The sequence below is a fragment of the Neophocaena asiaeorientalis genome, unplaced genomic scaffold (assembly GCF_003031525.2).
Source record: "Neophocaena asiaeorientalis asiaeorientalis breed wild unplaced genomic scaffold, Neophocaena_asiaeorientalis_V1.1 scaffold19, whole genome shotgun sequence".
Classification (NCBI taxonomy): domain Eukaryota; kingdom Metazoa; phylum Chordata; class Mammalia; order Artiodactyla; family Phocoenidae; genus Neophocaena; species Neophocaena asiaeorientalis.
Genome location: NW_020173388.1, coordinates 8,475,422 through 8,495,495, shown reverse-complemented (window position 1 = coordinate 8,495,495; position 20,074 = coordinate 8,475,422). Strand labels below are relative to the sequence as shown.

The window sequence follows — 20,074 nt, the reverse complement described above, 5'->3', positions numbered from 1 at the left end:
AGCGAGGCTGCGCGGTCCTTCCAGGTGCCGGGCGTCGGCGCAGAAAAGAAGCCGCGGACCCCCGAGGGGCTGGTTCCGACGGCTCCTTCAGCAGCCTCCTCAGGCGCACTGGCGCCGCCGAGTCCACTTGATGCGTGGAGGGCGCCCCTGGCAAGGAGAGCGTGGTCTCCGGACCGACCCGACCCGAGCGTTAAAGGAAACACTACCCATGACCCTGGGAGGGTCCCGGACGCTGGGCGACCGGGATGGAGGGCCGTGCGCCCGAGGACTGGTTACAGGGCGCTTAGCGTGGCGCTGCGACAGCCGAAGCTCACCGACGGCAGGGCAAGAAGGTGGCACCCGAGGGGAGGAGGGGGCGGGACGGGAGGGATTGACCCTAAATTCATCCGGACCGAGAGGTCATGCGACCTGTTCGGCGGCAAAGCGCGATTGGGTGTATCTTACCTGCTCCGGGGCCCCGGCCGGGCGGTAGCGCTCTTCCGGAGCGCGGGCGGGGGACTGTTTCGTGGAAAACATGTCTCGCTTTTTCCTCCGTCCGCTCTTATCCTGGTCACTTTTCTCTCCTCTGCGTGCCCCTGGGAGAGGCACTACGGATGCCTTGCCTCTCGCTCAGGAAGAGACAAGTTGAACTTCAAGGGACAGGGGCTCCACATTTTGTCTGCTCGACAGATCCCACCTCCCTTCACTCCCGTCTCTGGGTCCCACCCATAAGAACCCTTAATGACAGATCCTCTACAACCCCACCTCTTTGCATTCAAATAAGTTATTCTTCAGGGGCAGAGGGGAAGCCAAACGGACTGCGGGTCCCGCCACCCATGCCCACCCCCAAACTTACGCCCCGCGACGGCAGCACGAAGAGGACAAGACCTGAGCGTTTGGGCTGTGGGAGACCGAGTAACTGGGAGCAAAGGAGTAACTTGTCGGCTCTCCCAAATCTCATCACATCCTAGACCATTCTCTTTTGGCCAGAGCGTAGCCAAGTAAAAAATCAGAATAACTGCAGGCACTGGCAATTAAAGGGCAAGATTTTTATCTCAACAAAGGTTTAGGTTTCTAGGGCCAGCATTATTTGCTTTAGGCAAATGGAAACTAGCTTCTCTGTTTAGGGAAGGAACTGCTTTGCAAGAGTGCCTGAGACTTCGCTGAGGCTGCAGGAACCCGGGAGGGAACCTGAGCCTGCTTCCATAAACCTAGCAGCGATTTCCTGCGGAGAGCAATCACAGGCTGAATCCTAGGGGCCAACAGCTCTGTGCCTTTCTGTCACTCACCAGCAGCCCCTCTTCCTCAGGCAGCGTGAAGGAGGCACTGCAGGTATTTACAATGGTAGAGACTACCATTTGAAGCCCAAGTTGTTGTATGTTTGGCAGAAAACGACTACGCTTGAGTTTCTCTTAGAAATACATATTTTTTAATCCAACTTTAGTCAAGATCTAAGGAAAATTTAAAAAAATCACTCGAGGTTATTGAATAAATCCATCTCCATTATTCTGGCAGAGGCTATGCATAGTCAACAAAATATGTATCAGGCACTTGTTCCTTGAATATTATAGCTGGGGGAGGGGTGTATAACTTGTAAAATTGGGGGGGGGAAATCGGTATTTTGTTTCTGAAATGAAGTGAGAAAGAAAATATTGTAAGTGCATAGTACAACAGTTGAAATAGGGAGTTGAAGTAACCAGCCTAAGTTTTAAGTTTACACAGCTAGCAAGTGCTGAGCTGGAATTCCGCAGAGATGTAATTTCAGGACTGTGTTCTTCTAAGATACTGCCTCATCACACGTCATTGTCATCACCACAGGGACACCAGTCTGAAAATCAAAAGCCTAGGCGATTTGTCTGCCAACTCTACCTTGAGCAAATCCCCTAGTCTTTCTGGGCCAGTTAATTCAGTCTGTAAAACAAGGGTTGGATTCAATCCTCAAGGTTTCTACAGGCATTCTGACGCCAAGTATGAATTGCTATTCACCTCCTTTCTCTTCCACTTTCTGCCCTCTAGTGGAGGTGTTAAAGGAACTGTGAAATTTAAGTAGCTAAATCAGTGAATTTGAGATAGGTAGGGTAAATAAGTCTTCTCTTTCACTACTATACAGTACTGTTCTTCAGAGAGCTAAAGCTGATTGCACTGGTGAAACAGCATTCTTTAAACTTCCTTTTAGCAAGAAAACCCAACCAGTTCTAGGCACCAATGGCATCAGAGTAAATATTTGAGGTAGTCTTTGCATGAGGGCAAACAGGTATTTTTATATTCTTTGTAACAGACTTCTATAATGTAAGGAATCATAACAAATGTTAGAAATCTCATAACATATGTGAACTAATTTGAATATGCAGAGGGCTCACAGTAATCTTCAATGACCTATTTGAATTATTCCTTTTTAAAAATTTTGCCACATTTGCTTTTCAACTTAAAGTGACAACCATCATCTAGTTTCTTACATTTCATTTTACAAAAAGAAACATTTATGGCCTTTTGAAATTTTTATTGTCCAGTATTTCAAACATATATCTAACTAATTAGATGGTTTAAAAGAAAGAACATAAACCTTAATGAGATTTATGGGAAAATTAACTTAAAGGTAGTGAGTATACTTCTGGAAAGGGTGATTTTACAGATTAACCTTTAGTCACATTTCATGTACAGACCAATTTCAGTGCTTAGTACTACAAATAATGGCAATTTGAGAAAAAGAAAGAGATATCTTAGAGAAGCAGCCAGCATCCCAGGATAAGAAGAGGAAAGCAGTGGCTAAAATAGATATGCTATCCCACGGCTTAACACTCATCTAGGATTTATTAGCTGCCAGATGAACAAAATTGAGTTTCTGCCCTCACAGAACTTCCTGGCATAATGAATACATTAAACTGGGACTTCCCTGGTGGTCCAGTGGGTAAGACTCCTCAATCCCAATGCAGGGGACCTGGGTTCAAAGCCTAGTCAGGGAACTAGATCCCACATGCATGCTGTAACTAAGAAGTCCCCATGCCGCAACAAAGACCCGGTGCAGACTAAATAAATAAATAACTTAAAGATAAATAAATACATTAAACAAACCCAAATATGTAAACTATGGAAACATACTTACAAGTAATATAGGACTATATTTCAGGGAGTCAGGATGTGATGTTTTTAGCTGAGATCTAAAGACGCAAAGCCTTTAAAATAAAAAAATATATATATATATATATATATTAAAGAATAGAGCAAGAAACAGGCGAATTGGACAATTACCTATTGCAGGGAAGGAGAGTTTACTTAAACTAAGAAGGGAAAACAACATGCCCACATCTGAAGTAATATATTCCAGCACACTGAAACATTCTGTATATGATAAAAGTAGGCCGTGCAGACATTCTGTTTGCTGTATGTAATATTTCTGGGTCATCAATCTCTTACTCTAATATACTAGTCACTGGGAGAAGTAATAAGAACCGGCCCATAAAAAGTTTCAAAGGAATTTTATTTCTAGCACCCTCACACACCTAGTGCTAGCTCCCCCTCACCTCCAGGGCTGTCATTTGACTGCCCACATCCAGCCTAGTGTTCCTAGGGATAGTACCCCCTCAATGACAATGACCACGTGAGCAAAAACCAAGGTGCTCAGTTTACAACTTGTTTTTTTGACCTGTGAATCAATTTGTAAGAGGAGTTATGATGTTAAGTCACATTTATCTGTATTATTATAGCTAAGAATTTCTAAGCACTATGTGCCAGGCACTTCACAAAGTGACGTGTATACTTTCTCAGTTTTTAATTCTTGAAACAAACCTAGTTTCCTTTGTTGTAAAATGAGAATAATAACAGCTCCGCTGCATAGGTTGTCATGGGGGTTAAGTAAATATAAAAAGTGCTTTAAAATAGTTGTAGACACATAATAATAGCTAACACTTACTGAACACTATTATTTCTCCTGGTTTCTATTTTACAGATGAGGAGGAAAGTACGTCTTACAAAAGTTAAATCTCACAATTAGAAAAGGGCAGAACCAGAATTGGAGCCCAAGCAATCTGGAACTAGACTGACCTCTTAACCCCTACCTCCTGTACAATTATTAAGACGGTAATGGAAAATGCCCCAAAAGTTTACGGCCTAGAATGACACTGTGAATTCACTCATTCATCCATCAAATAGTTATTGAGCACTGCAGTGGGTTGAATTGTGTCCCTCCCCAAAATTAATGTCCAACCGAAACTAAATATGTAACTTTCCTTATTTGGAAAGAGGGTCTTTGCAGGTGCAATTAGGTAAAATGAGATTATACTGGAGTAGGGTGGGCCTTAACTACAGAGTGTGTTCTCCTCAGAGACAGAAAAGGACACACACAGACACGGAGAAGGCAACCAAGTGGAAATGGAGGCAACACTGGAGTGACGTATCTATGAACCAAGAAACGCCAAGGATTGACGCCCAAAACCAGAAGCTAAGAGAGAGGCATGGAACGGTTTCCTTCTCTGAGTCTCCAGAAAGAACCAACCCTGCTGACATTATGATTTTGGACATCTGGCCTCCTGAACTGTGACAGAATAAATTTCTGTTGCTTCAAGCCACTTTCTTTGTGATAATTTGTCACGGCAGCCCATGGAAACTAATACCAGCATCTGCTATGTGGCTCAGCATGGTTCCCCACTCTGAAGTTACAGCAGTAAACGAAACTGCACCCCTGCCCTCACGGAGCTTTCCTTCTAGTGAAGGAGACAGACAATAAACAAATATAGAATACAGTGTTAGGTCCTATGTAGCGCTATGAGGAAAAAATATTGTATGAAGATAGAGAACACCAGATGAGGGTGGTAATTAGGGAATGTCTCCCTAGAGGCGTTTTAACCCGCATGAATCTGGATTGTGGAATTTTAGGCTGTATATGGGTAACTCTTCACAGCACCACTGAAATACATGCCCTTGCGTTAACTGCAAATAAAACTTAGCAAGAAGAGCAGATCAGCAAACAACAGACCTAAACTTGCTCAACAGACCAAGATTCTGAAACACATGAAAAGGGTTTCCCAGAAAGGAGACCCGTAAGAGTTTCTGGAAAGCAGAGGGGTTCCCAGCTCCACTCACTCCTGCCAAATTGTCATCTCTTCTAGGACATAGTAACCAGTACTCTGCTTTTCCCTCCTTCTATGAAGCTGGCTAACCTCAGAGGTAGACCCTAAGGTCTAAGGCTTAGACAGTAGTCTAATCACTGTCACTGAATAAAGAGACAGCTTCCACAGACCAAAGAGATACAGCTACCTTACATCAGCTCTAGCTCCAGAGCTCAGACTTCTGTCTCACTTCCCAGTACCCAGGGATGGACAAACCTAGCCGCCGGAGGAGTCCCCTGGGTCATATGAAATAACACAAAGAGCCCAAATTTTTTATAGGTCATCTATAAACACTAACACAAATACTTATCTCTTTTTAAAAATTTTAACATTCATAGCTGTGAAGTTCAAGCATCAGACTTCTTTGCAAAAAGCAAACATTTTTAATGTTTTGCTTCAGTAAAGTTCCTTTGGCAATTTCAGCAAAGATTACACCAATTTATTTGAAATTATTTGATTTTAATTTAGACTTGAATAATGAAATTAATTGAAATACAAGCACTTAGGTGTTGGTCAATCCCTAAAAGTGTTTAAACTGAAAAATACTAAAAGATTTCAATATAAATATTCCACAAATTTCAAACAGTAAGCTAATAAACTTTTATGATACACAGTAAATAGGAAAATAAGGCCATCACATTCACATTTTTGTCTATGTCATTGTGAGTGGCTATTTGGTAACTCTTCCATTCCTTCTCTAATTGGCTTAGACTGAAGCAAAAAGGTCAACATGTACCGCTTTATTTCCCTCAGAACAAATTAATGTTAAGTATTTAAACAAAATTTCATTTCATTTTGACCTTAAAGAAATTATTTATTTCCTCCCCACTCCACTCATTGTGCAGCAGTTTCCGCAGCGTCCTCAGGCCACTCCTTCAGGGCAGTGGGGAACTGCAGGCCCGAATCACTGAGTCGAAGCACCACCAGCACCTCCACCCTGGGCTGCCTCCCGCTCATCTCCCTCCCTGCTTTTACCTTTGATTCCTTAGAGTCTTCTCTCCACACAGCAGCCAGAAGACAGTTATCTTAAAAGAACGATGGCCAACAACTATTCCCCACTTAAAACCTTCCAGTGCTGCCCACTGCAGCTAGAAATAAACCCCCATTCCACAGCATGGTATATCAAGCACACTGTGAACTGGCCCTGGGCGCTCTCTCCCCGTCACTCACTCAGCTCCAGCCACACCAGCCCTTCTGTCTGTTCCTCAGCTCTGCCAAGCATCTCCCAACTTAGTGACTTCGTACTCGCTGATTTCTCTCCCTCACAGACTTTTCCCTCAGATCTTCAAATGTCCCCACCTCAGAGAGACTTTCCCAATCTAAACTAGCCAGTGCCTTTTCAGCCCCCTCTTTCATCACTTTCTGTAACATTTCTCTCATTTTTTAACATCACTTATCATACATGAAATCACGTTCATTTTATTGTGTATCTATTTCCTGCCCACTCTCTTCCACTCCTTAACAGGTCCCTGAGAGGATCACCATTATCTCCAGTACCTAGAAGGTTCCTGGCACGCAGTAAAGGCGTATGTTGATCGAATAAATGAATGAATAGTTGGGCAACTTTGGGTTAATTAATTAAGCTCTGAGCTACTAGCCAAGCAAATGAGAAACAGCAAACTGCTTCATTTATCATTCACTCAATCTCCCTCTTCCGCTCACTAGATTCTTCCACACAAATCAGAAAGAAAACTTAGCAAGAACACAAGCCCAACAAAGAGGCATGATAGGCTTCAGGTTTGTTTATTAGGCCAAGATTTTGAAATACGTGAAAAGAGCTTACCACATGGACATCTAACATTCATTTTAGAGTACAGTAAGGTAATGACTTGAGTGTTAACAGCTCTAGTTTAGAGCTTCTGAAACACCAACCCAGTAACGCTAACATTGGGAAAGGTAAAAAAGAAATCTAAAATTAAAACAAAAATACCATAAAGAAAGGAATGACTGCCCTTCCACTTTAGATACCAGCTAATACTTGATTAAGGAACATAACATTAAAGAAACTGAGTTAAAGAAAGCAAAATTTTAAAATCCTTCTTTGTACTTTTACCACTTTTTAGTACCTATCAATTACTATGTTTTACATCAAGCATTAGAGTTTTATACCTTGATAAAATTATAGGTTCCTGAATATTTTAAATAGTAAATATTCTAGATTAAAAATTTGGTATGAAAAATTTTAATGAAAACATTAATTATACAAAAATTAAATAGCAAAACCATTTAAAATGACTTACAATTCAAACAGACTTGGCTTACTGATATTTCTCTATCAGCTTGTTTTCATAAGAACTTATTTCCAGCTGAAAAAAAATCTACTTATATGATTGTGGTAAGAAGAAATGAGAATAAAGTACATAAAGCTCGTAAGCCTGTGCTCAGCATATATTGCTCATAAATATTAATTTTTCTTTTATTATTACTTTGTATTATTACTTTAAAAAAACACATACAAGTTTTACAAAACATGTCAACTTCAGTTAAAAGCTTCTTATATAAGACATAGCCACATGTGAGGAATCTAGCCTGGCATTTTTTGAAAACAATTATATTTTCCTCTGAGTGACATACTACATAAAATTTTACTTCAATAACTGATAAAAATTCCTCACTAATAAACCAATTTCTGAAGTCTAATTATATAGCTTCATGTTATAATTTATGAGGTCTTTTAGAGGATATATATATTTTAAAAAGTACAAAGTTACATGACCAGGAAAAGTACCTTTTAATAAGTAACCAAAACATTGTGAAATATTCCTCTTACTACACATACGGCTCAGTTTCATCTTAATTTTGCCCAAAGAAAAAAAAGATGGCTCTAAATAGTAAATGAAACAGTTATGTTAATAGAAGGAAGCACAATGAACAACTAACATGTTACCCTGCCACTGGCTATGCCTTATGAAATATTTTACAATTTCAGTCATGCTTTTACTATTGCCACTTCTAGTATGCTAATTAAGATAAAGATTAACATTCTGTCCTTCTAACAACCGCTGGAATAGAGAGATGAATGTGAATATATATTATGTTCTACAACATTCACTTTCTAATATTCCAAATTTAACAACTTATCGAAATCTAATCTGAGGTATATTAAGAGATCAAACATTTTTTAATCCACACCATGGGCTATGTACCATGCAAACACTAAAACCACAACTGCACACACTGGAAAGAGATAATATTTATATTTTTGCCACAGCGTTAGCTCAACTGCCACTTCATCTCTCTTCCTGTTCTTCTTCCGACGACCCTTCAGTCTGTTTTCAAAAGCCTCCAGTTCGGCCTAAATCAAAACAGTATCATTTTTATTAAATTCAATATACACATTGATTTAAAATTTTCCACTTAGATAAAAATAAATATGGGAAATGTTTTAATAGTAATGGTATATAATAAACATATTGATTTGATTTTTTAAAACAACATCTCTCCACTACTGATTGTATTCAACAAATTCAGAACTTAGGTAAGCAGAAAGGGAACTAGGGAGTAGTGAAAGAGATTGTTTCAGATTGAAGGCCTGTCTTTGATACTAAATACAGAAACATCTGATTTAAAATATAGACATTAGTTTTATACATCAACACCATTAACCTATAATTAATGGGGCTCTATAATATAGAGCTTCTAGTAAGTGCTAACAGATGACCCATTAGAATAAAGATACCTATAATTCTAGTTTTATACAATGCTGGTATAATAAACATTACTGGCTTGTATGAAAGAAATTCAAGTGAGTGAAGAGAAAAAAGCTGCCGGAAATTGATTCCTCTCTGTCAAATACATTTCAAAACACAGAGTAAAAATTCTTCAGGGGAAAAATGCTTCATGCTTTAAATCAAAATGACTCTTTTAGAAAGTAGAATTATATAAAAAACTCGTTCTAAAAAAGGATAACTCGGGCTTCCCTAGTGGCGCAGTGGTTGAGAGTCCGCCTGCCAATGCAGGGGACGTGGGTTCGTGACCCGGTCTGAGAGGATCCCATGTGCCGCAGAGCGGCTGGGCCCGTGGGCCGTGGCCGCTGAGCCTGCGCGTCCAGAGCCTGTGCTCCACAACGGGAGAGGCCACGACAGTGAGAGGCCCGCGTACAAAAAAAAAAAAAAAAAAGAAAAAAAAAGGATAACTAGATGACACTCATTATAAAGTATAGATTTTCAGTCTACTGTTAAGAACTTACTTATTAAACTTTAATGAATGATAATATAACACGATACACTATAGTGCATTGTTATTAACTAAAACCGGATACTTATTAACTAAAATATATATGTAATATTCATGCAAGATTCTGTAAATGTGTATTTAAAAGGAAATAGAAATTTCAGTTAACATATCCATGACTTTGCTCATAAACCACACTGGAAGAAGACTTAACATATACTTAATATAAAGTGGCATTCTTCAAAGAACCAAAATGTCAGAATATTCTCAAGTAGTTGTTGATATACAGCACAAGGTCAAAATATACTAAAAGCAGTCAAACTTGAGAACTACTGACACAGTAAAATAACTAATGCTTTAATGATGACTCACAGTCATCAAGCTTGGTTTAAATTATTTTCTATACACTCTGTTTAAAAGGTGAGTAAATAGAGAATATGTTTAAGATTTCTATCCACAACTGTTTATGAAAAGGGGAGGAAGGGACACCCTAAACTATTCTTAATAATTTAATCTCCCAGGATTTTAGTCGATCCATGTTTTACTGTATTAGCTCTGATAACTTATTTTTTGGTATTAGGCAAACCAACTTTATAGAACCATAAAACACCAGAGGTCATTTTATCCCACCCTTGCAACATGAGTTGTTTTTAATGCCCTCTCTCAAGTCATGCAAATTTCAATTTCTTCATTCATAAAGGCAACAGTTTGCATACAATATATACTGCTTGATAAGTATAAAGCAACTCAAAATACAAACTGACAAAAAATTACATGTCACTATTACAAAGTTAAGACACTCTTTGGAGTGTATGATCAATAAATACAGTATTTGAGCAAACAGGGGATATCAGGAATGTACTTGTTATCTAGGTAATAAAGAACAGATAAAAATCCTGCATTCAAGAATCTAATCAGTAAATAAGGGGATGTATTATTAAAACAAATGTATTGGTTAGTAAACAGCACTTATTTGTCACAGATAACCTATAACTCAGTAAAACAGAACTCAAATAATTTTAGGTGAGCGAAGACATGCACTGCAGAGGATGACTTAAAATGGATGCTGCCATGCCCTGACCCTCACCCCTCAACCAAAAGAGGAGTTATCTCTTGAGAATGGACGAAACTGGCAAGCAAGTAAATTGGGAATACACAAAATATCTGTGAACATACAAGGTCCCGTGCTTCTTCAGAGGTTCAGTATACCTGGACTGAAGTAAGTGAATGGCTAATTTTTGTTTTACAGGAACTGTATTTTCAGTCCAGAACTGAGCTCACCAGATCCTAATCTGTATGTTTCCACATATCTTGTATTTGCATAAAAACTAACGATGATGCAAAGAGACAGAAGTTTGGGTATTTTTTGTTCAGTTACCTGTTGTCTTCGTTTTTCCTCTTCAAGAGCAGCTTTGGCTTCTGCTTCTTTTATCTGTTTATGGACATTTAAAAGTAAATTAACATTGTAATCATCAAATTTTACATAGAATTTTAACATCTTTCCTCCCAGGCTCCACTAACCCATAACAACTTCTGGGAGCTTTAAATTGAAAATTATTTAAAGAAACGTAAATGTTATATACCGAGAAGTGTTACCAAGGTACTATCTAACAGATAGGGGGTAAGGGGAGGTAGGTTGTTATACCTTATATAAACATTTCAGCTTAACAACTATAAGAGATATTAGATCACAGTTCAAAGAGTTACAACACTGTAAACTGAAATACTTTAAAACTGGATTTTTTCTCTTAAGTTACCATACTAAGACTCTATAATAAATTATTGAATACCACTCTTTGCCTAGAGTTGAAATTGACCATTTTCCTAAAATGCCCTCTCTGGAAGGGAATCCTTAGCTTCAAACAAAACCAAGAGCCTACTCCTTGATTGGGTTGATGGACAGAAACAGTGATGCTAGAAGTAACCCAAACAGCAAAGAATCCCAAAAGCTTATTTTTGTGTTATTTTAACATAATTTTCAGGAGGCTTACACTAACATTAAGATGAATAACTATGTTCCAGAGCACATACACTAACTGGTACAGAGGATGGAAAAATCTAGTACACACCAGACCATAAAAAGCACACCTGAGGGTTCGGAATAGGCCAACAAACTAGGCTTTTATCACAAAAACAAAAAAGGATGAGATTTCGAGTTGTTCATAATAAGCACATAAATTAATGCACAAAATAAGTAGGGAAAGGCTGCTAACACATTAAAAATGACATTTAACCTGACATTACCTCAGATGCTTTCCGCTTCATTTCCTTGCATGTTATGTCACATTCTATGGAAATCTGATTTTCACGTACTTTGTTGCACTGCAATTCCTACAAATAAAGTTTTTAAAAATTTGATTTTAAAAGGTTTTCCCTCGAAGTTGTAACTGTATGCCATAAAAAAGCCGAATTCCTCTAGCAGCTTAGGATTATGCATACTATTTAAGTCGTGTTAATATTTAATAATTACATGGTTGCATGCATTAAATGTCTTAGTTCAAACAGTGATTATTCTCTATCTCTTAACTGCAAAAAAAGTGAATACCATAAAATTAAAACCATCCATTTAATAATCATTTATTAAACACCACTACCAACTTAGCTTCAATTTCATTTTTATTCTTCATTTTTCTTTATCTTTTCTTGTTATTCTTCTAAAGCTTCCAGGGAGGTACTAGAGTAGTACCATCCAACACAGCTTTCTGAAATGATGGAAATGTTCTAAACGTGCACTACTCACAAGGGTAGCACTTACCACACATGGTGCCTGAGCACTCAAAGCATGGCTACTGAAATCGAGGAACTGAATGTCATATATTATTTAATGCTGATTCATTAAAATTCTAATTTAAATAGCCATATGTGGCTGGTGGCTACCCACTCAGTGCAGTTCTACAGTTTTCTGGAGAGCTAAAAATTTTTCTCTCAACCATTTTATCTTTTTAAAAAATGTTTAGATGAAAATCATTCTAAAGCTTATATCTGTACTTCACTGTCTCCTTAATGGAATAATAAAAAACAAATCTACTCTTTTATTGATGAGGTGACATCAATACTACGATCAATTTGTGTACTATTCTGTAATAAAATAAGTGGTCCTTATTTTAAATAGTCTTAGACTTTGCTTTTGGAGATCTTTTATCTGCCTTTTATTCGTTCCATATTTTTTGCTGCCAGATGTCACTTTTGCTCTAAGTGTACCTATTTGTACCAGTTGCTCCTTTCCCACCACACCCTCAGACACTAGTTTTTTAGTTCATATCTACCAGGGTTAGGAAATGAGATCACCAAATCCTGAGCAAAGTACATATACTTTAATGAAGCACTTTATAGCACAGAATGTTGGCTGAGGTTGGTGATAAACACAGTCTTGTCATCCAAGGACAGGCCAGGCAAAGGAAAAATAATATGGACAAACATTAGAGACACAAATAAATACTGCATGTTTGTGGACATGAAGTCTATCAGCCTGGAAGAAGGATCATCATATCTTTTCTCATTCAAAAGGTACTTATAGAGTACCTGTTACATGAAAAGCACTGTATTAGGGACAGGGGATACAACAAGGAAAAAATTAATATGGTAAATGCTGAACTAATAATAGCTGCTACTATTAAATATAGCAGTCACTGTGCTAAATGCTATATAAGCATTATCTCTTTCATTCCTTTCAATAAGCCTATGTATAAACTATTTTACAGATGAGGAAACAAGGTTACACATGTCCCTGGAATCACAAAGCGCTTAGTCATGAACCTAGCACAAAGTACAAAGAAAGCCAAGAGGAAGGAGCACCTAAGTCTTCCCAAAGGAGGCAGAGGAATAAAAACCTTCCTAAACAAGGAAATGGTTGCCCTGAGTATTAACAGGATTCTAGAAAGCAGAGCAGTAAAGGAAAAAAACAAATATATGGCCACAGATTAAAGGGGACATAGCAGATGTGTTAGGGCACTTAAGTAATGGATTCACAGAGATGACTGCCAGGGGATGAGACTGGACAGGAAGGCAAAGGTAATATCATAGATCCCCCTTTATGCCAAGTCTCTACATACGTACACCTTCCTTGTAAAGTGCATATTTTTTCCCAAGTGATGAAGAACCACGACGAACTTAGATTGGAAGTATTACAATTAGAGGCAAGGAAATCTGTTATGAAGCTGTTTTCAAAGTCCAAGCATAATCTGCTGCTAGAGTTCTAATGGGCGGCAAACTGCACTCGGACAGTAAGATGAGATTTCAGAGAAAACTTGAGAAACATTTCAGACTAAAAGTGATTTGACTGAGTACTGATTTTCATATAAAGGTGGTCCATTTAAATATCTAACACTTAGGGATCCAACTCCAGAAAAGCTCAGGCCTATAAATTTAAATTCAGAAGTTACCTGAATCCACGAAATTATATAGTAGGAGCTATAAAAGTAAATGAAAAGTAAAGGTCCTCAATAAAAGCTATACATTTTCAATAAATATTTGCTGAATGGATGAATAAATGAGTGAACTGAAACAGAAAGGAGAGTAGCTTTAGGGAACAACCATAAGAATATGAAGGCAAAAAAAGACGTTACAACTATAACTGAGAAAGGGAAAATCAGAAGTCAAGAAAGAAGAAATCTTCAAAGGAGTCAACAGTGTCAACATGAAAGTGAAGGAAAAGAACTGACCTTTAAGAGTTCAGTGAGATTCTTCAATCCTAAGTTTTGCTAAATGGTATGTAGTTTGCTTCCACTGAGCTTTCCAATCATTAGCTTTTGCCCTTTTACTCCTTCATTACCAGTATTTTATCTTAAAATTAACTCTCTCCAAATTTGAATGTTATTGTATAATTTTATAAGGCTACATGTATGTGAGGTCTTTTTAAGGCAACACGTTCACAACATAATACTGACGGTAAAAAAATGTCATAAATAAGAGCAACAAAGGTTAATTCCAGACCATTTCTTAAATCATGAAACTTACTTATTACTCACATTGTGCATCTTGTGCAAAGACCTCAAATCTAGAACACACTGATTCTATCCAAAAAAGGGCACTGAACTCAGTTCCAATATAAAATAATCCTCTTTTACTATTAAATTGCAGAAAACTAAATTGTCAAACAAAGCTGATTTTTAAAATAAACATTTGCAGAAATAGATATGCCAATAATAAAAAGATTCTAAGAAATAAGACCTTAAAATTAAGTCAAAAAAATAAAGTCAAAGAACTACCAAAATACAGACTCCCCCTCCCTGCCAAAAAAACCCCCACAAAACAACAAAACCAACAAAAATGTACACAGAAAAGAATTTTCAATAACTTAAAATATATACCTTTTTAATTCTTTTACAAGGACATCTAAGTTTCACCTTTTGGTTGCAATTAAAGGGACATTCACCAGGATGGCACATTTCTTTGCATCTATGACCACAAGGAAGCTAAAATAAAACCAAAATAAAACAATTATATATTTATATTTTAGTCATACTCTACCTCCCCTTTCCCCAGCAACTATTTTAAGAAAAAGTCCATTCCAATAGGGTCAATAAATCCTGGATAATTGGCTGATTTTTCAACTTTTTTCTTTTGGATATACATTACCTTAATTCCCAGAAATGCTCAATATTCTCCCTGGTTCCACTCTAACAGCACATCTTACATCACTCTTGAGGCTAGAGCCACGTGACTAATTTCTGGCCAACGGAATGTAAGCGTAAGTGCTTTTGCGCCTTAAAGCTTCTCAAGAGCACACATCCATGTTCTTCCCTCCCAATGTGCTGGAAATGAGGATATCTAGAGCAACAGTGGGGCCCATGACTCAAAGAGAGCAGAGCTGCCCTGCTAACTTGGGTCCCTGGTTCTATATGTGGAGCACTGTGACACATCCACCTTCCCTTGTAAAGGCAAAGTAATGCCATTAGTCCTGAAAAGGTATTCAAACTCATGAGTAATCATGGAAATGTAAACTAAAATCATGAGATGCCATAAGATTGGCAAACATTTTTAAATTTTGACAATACCAAGTATTGGTAAGGATATGAAACAAAAGGAGCTATAAAATCCTGACGGTAAATTGGAAAATTTACTGGTTACATATAATTATTTTGGAAATCAGTATGACTTTAAGTTGAAATTACACATTCCCTATGGCCAACCAGCTGCACTACAAAGAGAAATCTATACACATAATACCAGAATGTACAAACAAGAACATTCATAGCAGTATAACTCTACCTATCTACCTACAGTAAAATAAATAAACTACAGTAGATTCACAATGGAGTAAATGGACTACAGCCACATGTAATAAAAATGACAAGCACAATGTAGAGCAAACAAAGCAAGTCACAAAAGTTCATACTTTTGAACTTTAAATATAAAATTATGCAATCAATATTGCTTCCAGATATACCCACAGTAAAAACTTTAATTTACAGTAAAAATTATAAATTAAAGCAAGGAAATAATTATTATAAAAGGCAAATGGTGGTAACATAGAATAGAGGGTGGGAACTACACTAAGAAAGAAACTTTGGTAGACTTCTGAGATGCAGCAATGCTAAATTTTTTGACGTAGGTGGAGTTACATGGTGTTCACTTTTTAACCATTTGTTAAACTGTACATATATGTATTATGTACTGTTGAGTATGTAATAATTTCATTATTTTAAAAAATCAAATCACATGACCATTTCCCTGTTAGATGTGCAAGTATGTATTATCTCAAAAGCCAGGTTATATTCTGAAAGAGCAGAAAAGTAGTACCAAAGAAAGTTGATTAGAATGTATAATATATAGTGACTGTATCTTCATTATAGATTTCACAACAAAAAACAGAGGTTTTTCTAAAACATTCAACCTTGATATTCATTTAAAGATGAGATATCCTACCCCTTCCACTCACAGTGAGATGGTTTTCTTCTACTCTACTCAGCCCTTAGTATCATTCTGCTAGTGCTTTGGTTAAGTCATACCAAATGGCTTACCAATAAGCAACACGGTCTAGTTCAAAATGTTTCATTTTAATCCCAATAATTTAAAAATTTAAAAAGCGCTCTTTAAAAATAATTAAGGAAAGCTTGAAAATCAATATTATTTGTGGATAAATACCCAAACCATAATCACCACAGCCAGCAGATCTATAGCACTTACCATACACTAAGACCTTTACATGTTATTAACTCACTTAATATTCAGCACTCTAAAGTGAGTGTTACTACTGCCCCCATTTTACACATGAGCAATCTGAGATACAGAGACATTAAACAATTTGCCCAAGTAAAAAATAGAAAAGCTTGCATAGGAGTGATAAAACCAAATTCAGAAATAATTTTTAAAAGTAGAATTGTATATGTGGGGCACAATTTAAATAAAGGTGCAGTTCTTAATATCTTTACATTTCCTTTTAGTTTAATTCAAACCTAATTGAACAGTCAAACAGACACATAGAGTGTATATCAAAGAAGTGGTGGAGCTGGAAGGACATGCCTATGCCATTCCCACAGTTCACACTTACACTCACACTCAATATACATTTACCAACTACCTAATATGTACAACCAGGGAACCAGAGACTGCATATAAAGACAAACATGACACAGTTCCTGCCCACAAGAAATCTACAGTATGGAAAGGGGAGGAGAAAGCAAACAGGAATTTATCAATGGATCAGAATTTGTCATAATCCCATACCGTAACTCCGAGTCTAAGATATCTATGGCAGATTCAAAAAGACAAAGTTCTTGGTTGATCCAGAGTATGAGTTGATACCATAGCCTACTGGTTCTCAAAGTGTGGTGCCAGACCAATAGTATCACCCTTATATAACAGCATATTAGAAATGCAAATTCCTGGGCCTCCACTCCAGGCCCACAAAATCAGAAACCCTGGGGTGGGGCCCATTAAGCTTTTTAACAAGCCCTTGAAGTGATTCTCATGCACACTAGAGTTTGAAAAACACTGCTGTAGTCTTATCAATGTCAAGAGAACAAAAACTAGAATGAGCTCTATTAACCACAGTAATACTCACCTGTCCACCCCTAGACTGTTCTAAACCATAACAGCCATTTGGATTGTTCCCAACCTAAGAATACATTTTTCAAGAAAGTCCAAGGAGACACTAGCAATACCAGGGGCTCCAGAATGGCCTAGATCCCAAAAATGATGAGCATGAGAAAAAAATTTTTAAATAAATACTGCCCACTCATCTCCAGTCCCACCAAATGGCGTAACAGGATCACAAATGAATCACGGCCAAGGCAATGCTAAATTGCAAATTAGCAACCCCTGAATTCAATTTTATTTCTAACTGCAACCTCATACCAAGTTACTGTGTCATGTTAAAAATAAAACATTCTCAACTACTTATTACCTGGAATTTTAATCTGGACAGAAGAAAATTTATTTTAACAAGGGAAAACTTAGAATTTGAAGAATTCAGAAAATTAAACTTGAAATATCCCATGCCTCTAGTTTCACTCATATAACAAAGACAGGATTATTAAAATAATCATTTATTGCTTGAAATGTCTCCCTTTTTGTAATCTTACATAACTTTTAAAAATCGCAGGTGCAATTTCCAAGTTGTTAAAAACAGTAATCCATAAAAAGTGTCCAAAGTTTTAGTTAAAAGGAAATACTGTAAACAAAAAGGCATATCATGAATTGATTTCTCTTTTTATTTAATCAAAGAGACAATACTGTATTTAAGACTTCATTGTCATCTCTTCTGATTCTAAATAGGATGAGAAATACTTAGATAAGTATATAAAGACAAATAATTAAAATAAAAGAGGTGCTATTAGTACATCTATAAGTCAAAAGAATTCCTTTATAAATGTCCACCCAAATGAAATAGCCATCACTTCCCTACCCCCAACAACAGCAAAAAAGGTACAGCCTAACTGTTAAGTTGGCCAAGCAGAGATAGACTACTTTCGTTTCTCAAATCATTGCTGGGCTAAATCACCAACCAGTGAGTTTTTACCTTTTTACTCTGAACCACTTTCAATAAATTAGTTTAAATACAACGCATATACAAGCACCAGAATCTCTAAAAGCAAAACTTTATATATGAATGCTTTATATTAATTCAAGATAATAATGAGCTTTAATGTTTACACACACATTATCTGTTTTTTCTGCTGTGGATTTACTCTCCAACTGCCCATGAGCCACACGGTTCTTGATCTACTTATATTTTAAGGTGGGTAAACATTAGGTCAATATTTATTGTGTAAAGTACATAAGCTATCTTTAAAACTGCTTAAAAAAATCTTCAGAGTCATTCCTGGTCCTAATATCCCCAAATGTCATAAAGAGATGTGCTTCTACCCTAACCATATGTTTCTACAGACATCAATCACATGTCCCTTTCTGTACCCACATTTCTAGGGGTCCAGAAAAGACCTGGAATAGGATGACCAAACAATAAAAGAGAAACAATGCCTAAGAAATACAACGTAAAAGATTCTATTAAATCTTACCTCTTTAGGACACTGATTTTTGCAACAACTAAGGAGGTTCTTTTCATTTACATCAGCTGTGGTTATTTTTCTAAAAAGATGAGAGGAAGTTTTGATGACATTCAAACAAAAGTCCATTTTATAGTATGGTTTTTCTAAAAAATAACTCAATTTCAAACATATCCATAAAATTATCTTACTTATTTACTTCATTTTTTAAAGAAATATTTTAATTGTATCTCATCTGTAATATCCTCAAATTACTTAACTGTTTTGATAATTCAAACCTTCTAGCCCTGTATCTTCCACCAACAAATCAAATGCCAAAAATGGCAACTGCTGCAAAAAGGAAGTACAAAACACACACAAAATATCTACGCCTGGCCTTTCTTTAACAGTTCCTTCTAGTTATCTCTCCCTGTAGATCAATCATTATTCATAATTATAATTCTTTGTAAAACTCCTACATAAAAGATTTCAAACTAATGGTTCAATATGTTACTTAAAAATTGACCGAGGGCTTCCCTGGTGGCACAGTGGTTAAGAATCTGCCTGCCAATGCAGGGTGCAAGGGTTCGAGCCCTGGTCCACGAAGATCCCACATGCCGCAGAGCAACTAAGCCTGTGCGCCACAACTACTGAGCCTGCGCTCTAGAGCTTGCGAGCTACAACTACTGAGCCCACGTGCCACAACTACTGAAGGCCCCGCACCTAGAGCCTGTGCTCCGCATCAAGAGAAGCCACCGCAACGAAGAGTAGCCCCCGCTCACCACAACTAGACAAAGCCCGCATGCAGTAACAAAGACCCAACTCAGCCATAAATAAATAAATAAACAAACAAATAAATAAATAAATTTATTAAAAAATTGACCGAGAGAAAATGCTCACTCAGATTTACTTCTAAAGAACAGGGAAAAAAATGTTACTTCAAATTGAGGAGTTTAGGCTATTCAGTGGGAAGTGCAGTAAGCTTATTAGAAAAACTTTTTTTCAGTTGATTTTGGATTAAGCCATCTATTAATGTTAGAAATTGATTCAGATCATTTTAGACCAATCTGTGCTTTTATATGTTTTCAGTGTGTAATTCAGAAAAAGTCACAAACACCAATGAATAATAATTCCTAACAGCTCAATAGTAGACACTGCATGAGTCAGTAAACAGTGACATTCTAAAAATCCCCATCACCTGTGTCTCACTTTACTCTTCCCCATTACCTTCCTTCTCCTTTCCTTTATTTTCTTTTCCTGTTCCCTTCACTAGACATAATTGCCAAAATATACCATAAGTTTAGCCTCACTAATGTCAAAACTATTATCTTAAGTATTTGTATCAAATTGGCTATAAATGTACTCTAAGATACCACATGCAATTTTCCC

The 20,074-nt window shown here is 37.1% G+C and overlaps 1 protein-coding gene across 2 annotated transcripts in view; it reads right to left on the bottom strand.

Moving 5' to 3' along the window:
* Positions 1 to 6,819: 6,819 nt before the first annotated feature.
* The window catches only part of NFXL1 (nuclear transcription factor, X-box binding like 1), a 53,308-nt gene continuing 40,053 nt past the window's right edge, over positions 6,820 to 20,074 (bottom strand). For both annotated transcript variants that reach the window (XM_024746747.1, XM_024746748.1), the window contains 5 exons: positions 18,719 to 18,788; positions 14,567 to 14,671; positions 11,502 to 11,588; positions 10,636 to 10,689; positions 6,820 to 8,379 (listed from right to left, as the gene is read on the bottom strand). In XM_024746747.1, coding sequence (XP_024602515.1) covers positions 8,206 to 8,379; positions 10,636 to 10,689; positions 11,502 to 11,588; positions 14,567 to 14,671; positions 18,719 to 18,788 — 490 coding nt within the window. In that variant the 3' untranslated portion in view covers positions 6,820 to 8,205. The remainder of the gene's footprint in view (positions 8,380 to 10,635; positions 10,690 to 11,501; positions 11,589 to 14,566; positions 14,672 to 18,718; positions 18,789 to 20,074) is intronic.